Here is a 16476-nt window from a genome sequence, read left to right as displayed (position 1 = left end):
GGCAGGAACAAAAACACTGGGTTTGGTGGTGGAACGACGGCTGTGTAGTGCTGGAATGGGGCTAGGGAAGGGGCTGAATGAGTGAGGACAGCTACTAATGAAGGTTGAGGCCAGGAGAGTTACGGGAACATAGGATATATTGCAGGGAAAGTTCCCATCTACGCAGTTCAGAAAACCTGGTTTTGGTGGGAAGGATGTCTTGTTTGGCAGCGTGCTCAGCAACAGAGTGGTCCACTTGTTTCTTGGCCACAGTTTGGCGGTAGCCATTCATGCAGACAGGCAGCTTGTTGGTTGTCATACCTACACAGAATGCAGCACAGTGGCTGCAGCTTAGCTTGTAGATCACATGACTGGTTTCACAGGCAGACCTGCCTTTGATGGGATAGGTGATGTTTGTGACCGGCCTGGAGTAGGTGGTGGTGGGAGGTTGTATGAGATAGGTCTTGCACGTAGGTCTATTAAAAGGGTATGAGCTATGAGGTAAGGGGTTTGGAGCAGGGGTTGTGTAGGGATGGACGAGTATATTGTGTAGGTTCAGTGAACGGCAGAGTACCGCTGTGAGAGGGGTGGGAAGAATAGTGGGCAGGACATTTCTCATTGCAACGCACGACAAAAGGTAGTTGAAACCCTGACAGAGAATGTAATTCAGTTGCTCCAGTGCTGGGTGGTTCTGAGCTAAGATGGGAATGCCCCTCTGTGGCCAGACGTGGGACTTTGGGAGGTGGTGGGAGACTGGAAAGATAAGGCACAGGAGATTTGTTTTTGTACAAGGTTGGGAGGATAATTACGTTCTGTGAAGGCTTCAGTGAGACACGTGGTATAATTCAAGAGGAACTGGTCATCACTGCAGATGCGATGACCACAGGTGGCTATGCTGTATGGAAGGGACTTCTTGGTGTGGAATGGGTGGCAGCTGTCGAATTGGAGGTATTGCTGGTGGTTAGTGGGGTTGATATGGATGGAGGTACTGATGTAGGCGCTTTTGAGGTGGAGGTCAACATCTAGGGAAGTGACTTGTTGGGTTGAATAGGACCAGGTGAAGCAAATGGGGGAAAAGTTGTTGAGGTTTTAGAGAGAGGATTGTGGATAGGGTGTCCTCCCTGCTCCAGATTGCAAAGATGTCATCAGTGAATGTGAACCAGGGGAGGGGTTTAGGATTCTGGGTGTTTAGTCAGAATTCCTCTAGATGGCCGATGAATAGGTTGGCATAGGATGGTGTGATGCGGATGCTCATAGCTAGAGGTCTGCGCGGATGCGGATATCCACAGTTTTGTTACTTGGCGGATAAAATCGCGACCGGTGCGGATATCCGCGGGTCATCTGCGGATAATGAGCAAGGCATCTGCCCAGTACGTATGTTGCAATGTTAGTTGAAAATTTCAAGTGTGTTGACATTCTTGGAATCTTGCAGGGCCCGGGTAGAGCGGATGTCTGTTGTCCTCAGCCCCTGGCTACGACCGACGTAGCTGTACCCAAGAGACCGGCACCTAATCCGTTTCCGTGACCGTGTCTTTTGTGTGGCCTTTGAAGTGCTCTCTGGGTGGCAAACCTGCCCACTGTCTACCAGACAGGTGCCCGTTGCAATTTTCTGCTGCCTTCAGTTAGCGCTTTGTAGTGACCGAGTGACAACATGCGTCGTGGCAAATGTGTGTGTGCTCTGGAGCACCAATGCTTTCCTATTTGGAATGGTCTGCTTTAGAGTAGGTATAGAGCATCTCCTGTGATTCAAAAGTAGTTAAGTTGTCGCAGAAATGGCACCCTAACAATAACTATGTCATTACATACCATAATTCTAAGTACTACTGTCTATTACTATCAATTACTCATTCAAAACTTCAATAGATGCGGATAAGGAACTTGCGGATGCGGATTAATTGATGCGGTTGTGGATTAGGACCTTGCAGATGCGGTGCGGATGCGGATTGCACTTTTCTTATCCGCGCAGACCTCTACCCATGCCATGCCATAGGTAATGCCTTCAAAGGAGAAGTAATTGTGGGTGAAGATATAGTTGGTCACGGTGACTAGGAAGGAGGTTGTTGATTTGGGACCCATCAGGCATTGTAAAGGTAGTGTTCAATAGCAGTAAGGCCATGGGCATTGGGTATGTTAGTGTAAAGGGAGGTGACATTAATAGTGACGAGCAGGGCACCATGTGGTTAAGGGGCAGGAACTGTGGAGAGCCAGTGGAGGAAATGGTTGGTGTCTTTTATATAGGAGGGTAGGTTGCAGGTAATGGGTTGGAGGTGTTGGTCAACGAGAGGAGAGATTATCTCAGTGGGGCACAGTAACCGATCACAATTGAGTGTACTGGATGGATTGGTTTATGAACTTCAGGAAGCACAAAGAAGGTGGAAAGGGGGGGGGGGAGTGGTAGGGGTGAGCAGAGAGATGGACGCTGGCGAGAGGTTCTGGGATGGGCCTAAGGATTTGAGGAATGACTGGAGATCCTGCTGGATTTCTGGAATGGGGTCACCATGGCAATATTTGTAGGTGGAAGTATCTGACAACTGGTGGAGTCCTTCTGCCAAGTGATCCTTGCGGTTCAAACAATAGTAGTGGAGCCTTTGTCTGTGGGTAGGATTATAAGGTCGGGATCAGTTTTTGAGATGGTGGACTGTGGTTCTTTCAGTGGATGTAAGGTTAGTTTGCATGTTGAGGGATTTGGGGAATGATGGTGAGGCAAGGTTCGAGGTTAAGAAATTCTGGGAAGTTAACATGGGGGTGATTTGGGGGCAGCAGGGGTGGATCGTGGTTGGATGGAGGAGTGAAGTGAGTTAGACAGAGTTCAACGTTGGTCTTTGGTTGTGTCTGATTGGTAGGATTGGTGGTGTAAAAGTGTTCCCACTGAGAAGGAGAAAAGATCTTTCACAAGTCCTGCATGATTGAATTTGGGAATGGGGGCAAAAGGTGAGGCCTTTGAAATGGACTGATATTTCTGTGGAGCTAAGGCTTCTTGAGAAAAGGTTCATGACTGTGTTATGGGTCTGTTTAGGTTCTGGGTTCTGTGCGATGGTGGGAAGGAGTTTTGGAGTGTGAATAAGTGTAGTAGGTCTGCGAGACAGGGTTTGTCAGCTATGAGGGGACACAGGGGAGGTTTTAAGGTTGTTGTAGAGATGGTGGACAGTGGTACTCCAAGGCGGAAGTGAGCAGGGTAGAGACCTTTTTCAGGTGGCGTTGTGCATGTTGCTCTAGTTCCCACTGGGCAAGAGTTTCAATGTGTGTTGTGGGTTCCAGGAATTTGGAATTGCGTAGCAGAAGAATTTTGCAGATGGAAAGAAGGTACTGCAAGGAGGTTTGGGCCTGGTTGATATTGTTTTACAGAACTATGTTGGTGAGGGCCAAGGATTGACGGAATCTGTAATACTCGCCTGACATTGTATTTTTATGATATCCTCTCAATTCTTGCATACATTTTATCAGCCTTTCGTATTGTTATATTCTCGCCACCACTGTAGAGTCATGTACCATAGGAATCAAGGGAGAGGATGTTGTTGGTGGCTGGTATCCTCTTTACAACACAACTGTGCACATGCATTAACACAGTTCTCTATTTACTTAAACAGATAGTTGGTACTTAACTTTAACAGTGTCCATGTGTTGTGGTACGAGCTGTTCAATATTTGTCCACATTAGGCCCACTGTTGGTGAAGTACAAGTCCCGCTATATGATGAATGACAGACGCCAAAGTAAAGTGCAAGTTGGTGCATCAGTGAATGAGCTAGTGACTGAGTGACTGTGCTAATGCCTGTGACTGACTGACTGACTGACTGACACTCCCAGTCAGCGACAGTAATCGAAATACTTGTGGTCGAGAGGATGTTGGCAGTGGCACGTTGCTTGCGAGTGCCTTTGGCCTCTCTCCTAATAGGCGCACTTAATCCAGTGCTTACTATTGATCTTCTTGCTACATCTTTGCTGAGTGGTGTGCCGGCGACAGGTTACCCCCTCCCGAAATGCCGCACAGTTATCGTGTGGGGAAGATGCAAACGATGACAAGGAGGAAGGCAGGACACTGGACATAGAGATGAGCCAGGAGCCATGACTGTGGAGGATGGCATAATCCTGACTGTACCCCACTATCTTGCTTGCAAGGTAACAAGAACGTCCTACGGAAAACTGCTGCCAGGGCACGCGTCCAGGCCTGACGGCGTGTCCTTGCACGATGACGGCAACTGTAATGGCAGGTCCAGGTCCATTGGGTCAGCGAGCGGGGACGAGGGCACATCGTCCATCCGCTCCTCGTGGGGTGCCCTGGTGGCATCAATGGGTGACAGCGAAGGCTGCGCAGTCCTGTGAGGTGGTGAATTTGGGGAAAGAAAAGAGCAGAATCACAGGGCAAATGACACACAAGAGTTTGGTTCTGGTGGTGCTGCTGCAAACCATCGGGCCTGCAGTCAAGTATATAAAAGAGCCGATGAATTCCTGAAACGTGCTTCTTTCCCAGTGCCCATGGTTACCATAAACCCTGCAAAGTGATACTTGCAGACCTTTGGCAGTGCTGGATACTGTGGAGGGTGTAATAGCGTCCAGTGGTGATGGCCATGCAGGAGTTCCACCAGTAATGGTCAGTCGCGTGGGTGTGAGTGATGGGAGGTGAGAAAGAATCACAGCGCCTGTTCCCATGTGTGGCTAGTGCAAAGATTGGCCATCTGTTTAAAAGTGTGTAAGAAGTGTCCTGTTTCTCTGTTTCACTGGGGGTGGAGCGAAGCACTTGTTAGATGACGAATGCCATTTTGTTCACAAAACTGTTCAATATCACATGAAGTGAATTGTGGTCTGTTGTCCAACACAATTGCTTCTGGCAAACCTTTTACACGAAATATGGAGGACAACACGTGAATGGTGCTACGCAATGTGTTAGAAGCCATAGGCACCGCAAATGGGAACTTGCTAGAAGAGTCTACCACTGTGAGCCAACGATTGTTCCAAAATGGTCCTGCAAAGTCAATGTGCACACCGGCCAAGCTGTGAATGCCTGTGGCAGACCGGATTGGTTTTCCATGCATGTGCGACACTGTGGCGTCGCACTAACTGTTCACTGTGAACAATTCCCCAATGTCCTTGGTGGAGCAATTGCAACACGTCCTTGTGCAACACTTTGGGAATAAGCACATGATATTTTCCATTGTCAGTTTGAACGAGAATCACACCCTTTTGAATGGAAAGATTATGCCGGCGTGCAAAGTATTGGCACACAACTGAATTCTAGATACTGTTCAGTGAGCGAGACCAAGATGTGTGAATGTAATGCTACAAAATTTTGAGATCTGGGTCTGCTTCTGTGGCCTGTGAAATTTTTCCATAGTGCAAGTGAAAAAATTCCAGCGATTCAGAGTCCTGTCCATCAATTTGGCAACAAGATGCAGCAGATGCATCAAAATGAGAGTCTGGGCCAGTCGGAAGGCAAGATAGGGTGCCTGCATTGCTATGATTTGCTGTAGGTCTGTACACAATCTCATACTGATACTCCAAAAGCAATTTTTGAGCATTGTGTCTAGGAACCGGCTTTGATTGATGAAACAAGGACTACTAAGGATTGTAATCTGTCACTAAATAGAACTTATGACCATGCATATAGTTATGGAATTTTGTCACACCATACACAATAGTGAGAGCATCTTTTTCGGTTTGTGAATAATTGCACTGAGTTTGAGTTAACAACTTTGAGGCAAAAGCAATGCGTCTGTCTTGTGCACCAAGCAAATATTTGAACAGTTCTAAGTGCACATGTACAACAAACATTTTCTGTGATTCTTCATTCAATGGAATTTGCAAGTAGGCATCATGAAAATCTATCTTAGAAAAGTAATGTCCTACATCAAGCCTGTCCATGAGTTCCTCAGGGTGAGGTAGTGGATAACTACTATCTGTGGATTGACTGTCGACTTGAAGTTAACACAAATGCAAATGTGACCAGAAGGCTTAGGCAACAAAATGAGAGGACTTGCCCGTTGACTAGCTTGAATGGGAGCAATTGCACCATTATCTTTCTGTTGTCCGCCCCCAGTAGCTGAGTGGTCAGCATGACAGACTGTCAATCCTAAGGGCCCGGGTTCGATTCCCGGCTGGGTTGGAGATTTTCTCCGCTCAGGGACTAGGTGTTGTGTTGTCCTAATCATCATCATTTCATCCCCATCAACGCGCAGCACGCCGAAGTGGCGTCAAATCGAAAGACCTGCACCAGTCGAACGGTCTACCCGACGGGAGGCCCTAGCCACACGACATTTCATTTCATCTTTCTGTTCACTGGCTACTTTGACTCTTAAAGCAATTGGAGCGGGGCAGGCCCGGAAAAACTTAGGCTGTGCATTGCCTTTCAATGTAACGTGTACTACAAACATATTAGCTTTTCCCATTCTTTCTGAAAATAGTTAAGGAAATTCTTTAAGCATGCTAGTGACACTGTGTTTTGGTGCAAAAGCCAATACTGAAAGTACATTGTCTTGGATGTTAAGTCCAAACAAATCAAAGGCATCTAAGCTGAATGTGCTCTCGCTGTCTCTTGATTCCAACACAGTAAAATTCACTGTCCTATTGTGAGATTTGTAAGTGGCAGGCAAACTACGCTGTCCAAGCACTGGAATTTCCTGTCTGTTGTAAGTAGTGAGGCGCTCGCTAGATTTAGAAATGCATGGTGAGCCTAACTGTTCGTACTTGGCACAATTAAGCAAAGTTACTGAGGCACCTGTGTTTAACTGAAAGTTCACATGACAGCCAGCAATTCGTAATGAAACAAACAGTTTGTTAGGACGTCATTGTACAGCATTGGGGTGAGGAGGAGGCACAACTTTAATCTTACTTCTTTCAGAACCTGTTGTAGGTTTTGAAAACACAGTGTTCACTGCATATGCATGAGCCTGTTTTTTCTGGGAGCAAGCAGAATTGGCGTTTTTGTGCCATTGCAGACAAACTGCTTGGACATGGCCTTTTTTTCCGCAGATGTAACATGTTGCGTGATTTGATGGGCAGTCCTGTCTTTTATGGCACGCAAAACATGTAGGGTAAGACTTCACTAAATTCACAGGCCTGTTTACTTGTCTACATGGCTGTCCGTGCAGCTGTGTACATGCCCAATTTTGTGGCCACGTGGGACAGTCGCGAACAAGGGGCGACTCGACCCAACAAATCGGGGCCTGGTCAAACTTATTGGCTGCTATGGCACCTGAATCATATTGCTCTAAGATTTTCATTACTTGAGGAAGGGAAGGATCAGAATACTTTAAGATCTGCTCCCATATTCTACTGTCTGGGACATTGAATATTATAGCATCACTTGTCATGAGATCACTGTAAAAGTTGCCAAAAACTACACTTAAATTTACACTTCCTAGTCATGCCTGTTCAGGATTTTTTCTGCAAGTGAAAAAAACTTATATCTGGCTGCAGCTACTTTGACTTGCTGGTCATAATATTGAGTTAATGCAGCGACTACTTGTTCATAACTAAGTTCGTTGGGAGATACAGTTGAGAATAGTTTTTGTATTAATCTGGACACTGGGGACCTCACGATCAAAAGGAAGTATTATGCCTTGACAGTACCTTGAATATGATGACCTTGACAGTGTGCTTGGAACTGAAAAACATGTGTCAGATTCCTCATATTGGCCCTCTGCGACTGAGGTGTGAGGGCTGGGTGTGAAGGGGGAGGGTAGCCATGGTTCACACAAATATGTTAAAGCAAAAAAGCAAGCAAAGCTTCTGAAAAGAGAAATTTGATTAGTTCTGTGGCTCCCCTCCTGGAGTACATGCAAGAACACAGCAACAATTGAGCAAATAGAAAGAGCACCCCGGCAAGCTAAAACACAAGAGAAGCAAGCAAAGTCTTCAGCCAAGTTGATTATCTTCGATCTGCATTGAATTATCCTTGTCACCTCTGTCGTATTGTCATCGCCACTGTGGAGTCTTGTACCACAGGAATCAAGGGAGAGGATGTTGTTTGGTGGCTGGTATCCTCTTTTACAACACAACTGTACGCACATATTAACAGGGTTCTTTATTTACTTAAACAGATAGCTGCTACTTAACTTTAACAGTGTCCATGTGTTGTGGTACAAGTTGTTCAATATTATTCCACATTAGGCTCACTGCTGGTGAAGTACAAGTTCCGCTATGCAATGAATGACAGAAGCCGATCTGGAGTGCAAGTTTGCATGTCAGTGAATGAGCTAGTGACTGAGTGACTGTGCTAGTGCCTGTGACTGACTGAGACTGTGACTAACTGACTTAGACTCCCGGTCAGCGATGGCGATCTAAATACTTGTGGCCGAGAGGGCACTGGTGGCATGTTGCAACTACTATCAACCTCCTTGCTACATCTTTGCCGACGAGTGTCCTATGACAGCATACGCCAGCAAGGTATAAATACCGTCATAGTAGGGTTTTGTTCCTCTTCTCCCCTCTGAACTAGATTCAGCACTTTTCTTACCTGTCCACCCAGTGAAATGTTTTTAGGTGTCATTTTTTTTCTGTCTTACACACAGTGCAATTTAAAGGAGCACTACACATAAGATGTGTTTTGTTTTCATTGACGAATCATCATCATCATTGGTGGTTCTGTAAATATAGCATACATTATACATTGAATATAATAGAGGGAAACATTCCACGTGGGAAAAATATATCTAAAAACAAAGATGATGTAACGTACCAAACGAAAGCGTTGGTATGTTGATAGACACAAATAAACACACACACACACACACACACACACACACACACACACACACACACACAAAAGTCAAGCTTTCGCAACCCACGGTTGCTTCATCAGGAAAGAGGGAAGGAGAGGGAAAGACAAAAGGATGTGGGTTTTAAGGAAGAGGGTAAGGAGTCATTCCAATCCCGGGAGCGGAAAGACTTACCTTAGAGGGAAAAAAGGACAGGTATACACTCGCTTGCGCGCGCGCCCGCACACACACACACACACACACACACACACACACACACACGACCCCACACACACACGACCCCACACACACACACACACACACACACACAAATTGCTACCTGTGTCTCAGTACTGTCCAAGCATTTTGTGCCTTTTAAGTACTGTGAATAACAACCTCCATGCTCGTAGCTTCATCACTTCCTCTCTACAATGAGCTGTCTTTTTTTCATACCATTGATCAAATATACATTGTATATTTTCCATGCCTGCTCGGTGAAAATGGCCAAGAGGTGGTTAGCTCTTGAAATCAGGCAAAGATCTTCCTTGCTCCATCAACAATTTATTGACATGGTTAAATGTCACACAGGCCTCCCTAGTTGTAAAGTTTCCCTCTCAGATATATTGGAAGCTTCATTCTGAAAACTATATTTAATTTACTAAAAACACACAAAATAATGTTTACTACTCTGTTTATTTCTTCTGGTAGTCATTCAGTCATTGTGCATTGCCTTGACTACCAAAATTTATTAACTGGTTCTATGACATTATTATATTTGGGGAGAAGAGGAGTTTGTGGCACAACTTGACTAGAAGAAGGGATCGGTTGGTAGGACATGTACTGAGACATCGAGGGATCACCAATTTAGTATTGGAGGGCGGCGTGGAGGGTAAAAATCGTAGAGGGAGACCAAGAGATGAATACACTAAGCAGATTCAGAAGGATGTAGGCTGCAGTAGGTACTGGGAGATGAAGAAGCTCACACAGGATAGAGTAGCGTGGAGAGCTGCATCAAACCAGTCTCAGGACTGAAGACCACAACAACAGCAATGACATTATTATTAATTTGCACTATTTTCTTGTCTATATGTTGGCTGCACTTTATTTTTGTCTCTTTATTGTTACTTCTCAGGCATACTTTCAAATTTGCTATTGTAAGATCTCCTCATGATTATGTAAGTTTATGTGCCAAAGAGAAAACAATACATTGTCATCCACAGAAAGAAAGTGATCCTGTTATTGATACATTAATGTATATTCCTCCTCACAGAAAAATGTTGTATATGTTATCAAGTGCAAGTCATTTCTCTAAATGATTAATGCTCATTATAGGCATTGCTTAATTTTCACTATTTGATTGTGTTTTATTACATTATTTCAGTTCTCTTAATATTTCTTTGAGAGAGAATTACCAAAACACTGCCAAACAAAATTTCTGTCAGATTTTCTGCATTACACTATTTGTGATTATTTTACAGGTGTGCAAGAGAAACATTTGACACAAAAGATCTGACTGCCAGTGTAGTGATTTGCTTCTACAATGAACATCCCGCAACACTATATCGAACTGTTCATTCTGTCCTGAACCGTTCATCATCAGACACACTGTTTGAGGTAGTTCTGGTTGATGACTGCAGTGATCAGGGTATGTTCTACCTTTAGAGTTAGATACTATAAAATCCAGTTACACCTATTATTCACAACAATTGCAGTGTTATGAATTAAGTGAACACAGTATTAATAATTGTATTATTTTTACTCTGTTATGTGACCTTAAAGAAGATGAATTTATGGAAATGAAAGTAAACTAAGAATTATTGACTGGTTGAAAACACATTTCTGCAATTACATCCTTGTTACATATATTAGGATCTGGCATTTACTCATAGGAAAAAATAGTTCATACAGTTTCCATAAGAAAGATGGTGCCCTCCAATGTACATGTTTTGCATGCAGATTTCTTTTTTTGTGAATGTTGAGCCTTGAGTTGGACTTTTAAAACTTATTGATTTGCATCCATTAGTTATTGCTACCTTCAAATCACTTTCATTGAAATTCATGAATCTACATATCTTTCGAGATGTATAATGTAGCTACCATAATAATTATAACAGAAATTTTCATTTAAATTCAGTTTTTTATTGCACAAATTAAAGTATGATATGGAAACAATCCCAAAAGTTGCATTTCTCATGTTAGACATCAGTCCTTCAGGTACAATCTTCCTGTGTACTGACTGATACAAGTATCCCCGCAGGTTGCTTGTTTGTCTGTAACCATCTTGTGACTAGCTGTACATGAATTTCAATCGTCTTTGTCATATTATTGTTGCTATTGGTAAGGTTTTTGGCGATTATTTTATTTTTTTGATAGTATCAGAGTAAGTAGTGTGAACAAATTCATACTATGGAAGATTGACACAAACTGTAAAACAGGTGTTCGCGCACAACAGTTAACACATTAATGAAACTGACATTTATAGCAAGTTATTTGTACATAATTTGTTTGGCATAGAAATTGGGCAAGAATCCCTTAATTTCAAATGAATTTTGCATATGTTAAGTTTTTTACATACAACTGGCTTATTTAGAGTGCCATATGTAAGTAATAATGTTCTTTTATTTTAGAAACTGAACATTTTTGTGTATGGCTGGCTATGGGGTAGTATGTAATTTGTTTCTGTTGGAATTTGATGAATTTTATAATGTAATCTGTGTAAATATAAGTCAAATAAAATAATCTTCTCATTGAACCGAGAGGAGGCAGTATGGCAGGTACAGTCAGATAAAACACTGGAGAATTGTAGACTTTAATCCTCAAGGATTACTGATGTCTTTAATCGTGTATGGCAGAAAATTACAGAGCTAAATACGATATATTGGAGTAAAAATAACTTATTGCTCCTTTCTTTATATTGCAACCAAAAGTTACACCGTAACCGCAACAACAGAACGGAACACAGCTCCACACAGAATGAACATAAATATCTGGTGACACACACCATGAAAACAGAAAATGAAGCCAAAAAGAAACAATATAAAAAGGTCATTGCTGTCAACAATTACTTCTCTGGAGCTAAAGTGGTTAAAAACAGAAAATGAAAGATGTGGAAAGCATTAATCAGCAATATACACTTGTGACGAAGCAAGCTGGGATATTTTTACTTCCCCTCTTGTTTAGCCATCTGCCTCCTTAAAATTCATTTTTTCACTTTTAAATAATTACCATTAACGTACGTGAGTATAATCTGCATTTCACATAAGAGAAAGGTTGGCCCTCAGTTTTAAAGAATTTGACACCAGATCTAATTTTGTGCTTAGCTTTATGTATGTAATTGATTTTCTGATTTATTTCGACTATTTCTAGTTAATACTTTTATTATAGTGTGAAATCTGTAATTGTTCCATAACTTAAATTCCATTGTTGATGTATAAACAAATATAAATTCTATACTAATTGTAAACATTTGGAAGACGAACTAATAGTATTCTTAAAGTATTTATTTGGCTGTATCAGAAAACATATTAGCAAAACCAGCCCTTAATTAATTGCAAAATAATTAACAGTTATGTCCAAAATATTGTAACGATATATATGTTAATTTCATCATTTAAACAAATAGTTCGGCCTAACTCTTTTTGTAGAAGAAACTGCTAAAAAGAACCAATTTTTCGATGTATTCAGTTAATTTAATAATATACATCGAACAATGTGAAGTTTCAGTACCTATTATTCTGAGGCTATAAAAGGGCCCAATTTTTGGTCTCGAGGCAGTCAGTCCACGGCCGAGTTTCAGATGAGGAACCTGTGTTGGTTAGAACGACAACAACGCATCAACTTAACAGCGAAATAAGTGTTACACCAATAGATCATGTGTTTAAGCAATGACAGTGTCCGATGAATTTATTTGAAAGACTGTGAACCGTGTGGTTAGGCTTTTACTGCTTGTAGATGTTCAATAGTAAACTATTGTAGCAGTATGTGGATGTTCGCCTGCAACCTATTAATGAGGCTTATCGAAAGTTAAACAGTAGTGCACTGGCCATATAACTGTGTGTTATTGGGGGGTTGTGAACAGTGAAAGTAAAGTACTATGAAATGCACATGTGCAACTGTCAGCTACATCATTTACAGTAGTCAGTGTTGCACTTCCACAACCCATTTTTCAGCCTGTGTAGCAACGCAGTATGTCAACACCAAAGACAACAAACGAAGAAATAAGGCAGGGAAGGTCATCGCACACTGATGGAAAAAAAATAACTACACCATCAAGTAATTGTGCAACATAAACAAAAACTAGTAGGTGTGTTTCTGCATCTAAAACATAATCTCTATTCAAATTTCATGCTGGCCATGGAGGAGAGATGCTAGTAGTGCAAACCGGGAAGCAAATCAGATTTGCTTTAAATAAACACTGTAATAGTGAGCATTATTTACCTTTGAGATTGGGCATGGTGAGTTGTTGATAGTCAAGAATGCCTTCAGTGCGACAAAGACGCCATTGTCACCACTTCACTAAGTTTGAACAAGGTTAGGTAATAGGGCTACAAGAAGCTGGATGTTCCTTCCGTGATACTGCAGAAAGACTTGGCAGGAATGTAGCCACTGTACCTGATTGCTGGCGGCAGTGGTCACGAGAGTGTACGAGGGGGGACCCAAAAGTAACAGGAGTCATAATGCTGCACATCATGTACTTGTAGTAGCAGGTTGTGCTGACAGAGGGTTGTAGTAGGAGCTCTGTTGAGTCATTCTGCCACACGGCATCACCCAGCAGTGAGAAGTGTGGTTTCTTTGGCAGTTCTTTGAGTGTGTGTACAGTGCAGACGTGACACGAGGAAATAGCTAGTTCTTACGAACAACGTGTGGCAGTGAAGTTTCTTGCTTGGCAAGAACGCAGCAGAAACTATTACGATGATTCAGACAGCCTACAAAGACCATGCTCTTCGTAAAATGCCAGTGTACGAATGGTTTTCTCGGTTTAAAAAGGGAGAAATGGTGGTTGAAGATCAGCCCCGTTCTGGTCGACCTTCAACTGCTCGAAGTGAAGACAACATCGACAAAATCCGTGATCTCATTAGTGAAGATCAACGCAGGACAATCGACCAACTCGAGAACTTGTCCGGGTTGTCCTGGAGCTCAATTCAGCACATCTTGACCATCAATTTGGGGATGCGAAGAGTGGCAGCAAAATTCGTGCCGAAGCTTCTTACCGGAGATCAAAGGGATTGTCGCGTTCAAGCCTGTCTTGAAATGAAGGACATGTTCAAAGATGATCCACATTTTTTCAACAATCATTACAGGTGATGGAGTCATGATGCTATGGGTACAATCCAGAAAGTAAACGTCAGTCATCACAGTGGAAGTCACCTGGCTCACCTTGACCAATAAAAGCTCAACAAGTGAAATCGAATGTGAAAACGATGTTGATCTGTTTTTTTGACAATAAAGTAATCGTACACTCTGAATTTGACCCTGAAAACCAGACCGTAAACCAACAATTCTATTTGGAGGTTATGAAACGGCTTCGCAGAAGTTTGTCGCAAAAACGTCCGGCTTTGTGGGATTCTGGTGTGTGGTTCCTGCATCACGACAACGCTCCTGCGCACACAGCTCTCAGCGTCCCCCCTGCGGGTTCGGGGGTAAGAATAGGCCCGCGGTATTCCTGCCTGTCGTAAGAGGCGACTAAAAGGAGTCTCAAATGTTTTGGCCTTAATGTGATGGTCCCCCTTGGGGTTTGACCTCCATTTTTCAAAATTCTACAGAAGTACGAGCCTTTTGGGGAAGGACACCTTACATGGTGTACCACTGGTCCTAAGTGCACTAAGACCTTGGCACTCAGCATTGCACCAGCGTTGTCACCATACCCATTATTCCTCAAATTGGGCCTAAACGCCTGATGGGTTGTCCAAGTTACGCCCATAGTGCATCTCCATCTGCACCAGCGATCATGATGGACTTTCCATGGCACCAGAAATCCAGCACGGTAGCCAGCCCGTTGTGGTGGGGTCGTCATGTACCCTCTAGGTTGTAGCCCCCTGACAACACAGGGATCGTACTGCCGATACCTGAGCTGCACCCTCCCCACGTTGGCCAAGGAGTAGATGCCCGTCTCCTTGGGGCATCAGGACTCCCGGCAATGGTCATCCTGCCAGGTGGCCCTTGCTGCGGCTGGGTGGCGCCCGTGGGGAGAGCCCCTGGTCGGAGTGGGTGGTATCGGGGCGGACGTTTCGCACATGAAACGTCAACACGTATCAGGTCGCTCTGCGGCCGAGTCTTCCAAAAGAAAAGGTACCGTTTCTAGTTCTGGTTCTCCTGCCCTTTCCCCCTTGGCCACTCCATGGGAGGAGGGGCAGGCCCGCCGGCTTGGGGCGAAGTACTTCCTCCGCTATTTGGTCTGTTCTCGAACAGATGGGGGGACGTTCGCCACCTCCAAGCCCATGTTCTTTGTTCAGCACATTGAGGTCGTCTTCGGGGAAATCGAGGCTCTCAGCAAGATGCGATCAGGGTCCGTTCTTATCAAGACCACCTCTGCCACACAATCGGCGGCACTCCAGGCGTGTGACCGCCTAGGGGACATCCCAGTCTCCATTGTCCCACATCTGGCACTAAATAGGACGCAGGGGGTTATTTTTCATCGTGACCTCCTGCTACAATCTGATGAGGAGCTCAGGGCCAACCTGGAGCGCCGCGGCGTGCATTTCGTCCGGCGAGTCCAGCGCGGCCCCAAAGACCGTCGCATCGACACCGGGGCCTTTATCCTCGCCTTCGAGGGGGACGTTCTCCCGGAGAAGGTAAAGGTGATGTGCTACCGGTGCGACGTGCGACCTTACGTCCCGCCTCCTATGCGCTGTTTTAGGTGTTTGTGCTTTGGGCACATGTCGTCCCGGTGTGAGGCTGAGCCCCTTTGTGGCGACTGTGGACGTCCTCTTCGTGAGGAACATACTTGCACCCCACCACCTCGGTGCCCTAATTGTCCTGGCGTCCACTCGCCTAGGTCCCCAGACTGCCCCGCCTATCAGAAGGAGAAAACGATACAAGAAATCAAAACTTTGGATCGGCTCTCTTATTCTGAGGCCAGGAAGAAGTATGACCGCCTTCATCCCGTGTCACTGGCCACTTCGTTTGCCTCAGTTGTGTCCACTCCTTCCGCTGTATCCTCACCTCTATCCTGTCCCCCCTCCGCCTCCTCTGCCCATCAGGGGGCTCTGCCTCCGCCTCCCAAATCCCTCCCTTCCCACTCCTCCTCCCCCGCGGCCCCCACCCCCCCTGCCCCAGGGGCCACCCTTCCTCCTCCTCCTCCCCCCACGCCACCTGAGAAGCGATCCTCTTCTCAGGCGTCCATCGGGGAAACGTTCCGGACCCCAGCTTCCGAGGTCCGGCGTTCCAAAACGGACCCCGCGCGTGAGGACCTTCTTCGGGTCCAGCCCACCATCCCTGTGCCTCCTCGGCCTTCCAAGAAGGCCTCCAAGAAGTAGTCTCTATCCCCCTCTCCACCCCGGCGCGTTTCATCTGACGCTTCATCCGTGAGTCGCTGCTCCCGGCCGTCCTCAGTTTCGCCGGGACGCTCTGCTGCCAGGCATTCCGCCGGCCTTTTGTCGGCAAATGATGCGGCCCCTCCTACACAATCAGGGACAGCGGCCGCAGCTGGCGACGAGTCGATGGAACCGGATCCGCCTGCCGTCAGTTGTAGCGTTGTTGCCTCGCAACCTGGCCCTCCGCGGCCATCGAGGTGACCAGCTCTTCCCCGTCTCGTTCCCCCAACTTTTTGACTAGCAATGGCGTTGTTTCATTGGAACATAAGAGGTA

General features: G+C 44.9%; 1 protein-coding gene across 1 annotated transcript in view; it reads left to right on the top strand.

Moving 5' to 3' along the window:
• LOC124619830 (polypeptide N-acetylgalactosaminyltransferase 35A) overlaps positions 1 to 16476 on the top strand; it is a 165276-nt gene that overhangs the window by 48451 nt on the left and 100349 nt on the right. Inside the window, exon 4 of the mRNA XM_047146438.1 lies at positions 10149 to 10315. Coding sequence (XP_047002394.1) covers positions 10149 to 10315 — 167 coding nt within the window. The remainder of the gene's footprint in view (positions 1 to 10148; positions 10316 to 16476) is intronic.

Source organism: Schistocerca americana, chromosome 6 (assembly GCF_021461395.2).
Source record: "Schistocerca americana isolate TAMUIC-IGC-003095 chromosome 6, iqSchAmer2.1, whole genome shotgun sequence".
NCBI lineage: Eukaryota > Metazoa > Arthropoda > Insecta > Orthoptera > Acrididae > Schistocerca > Schistocerca americana.
The sequence above is the reverse complement of the archived record's forward strand: the minus strand, read 5'-3'. Positions and strand labels throughout refer to the sequence as shown.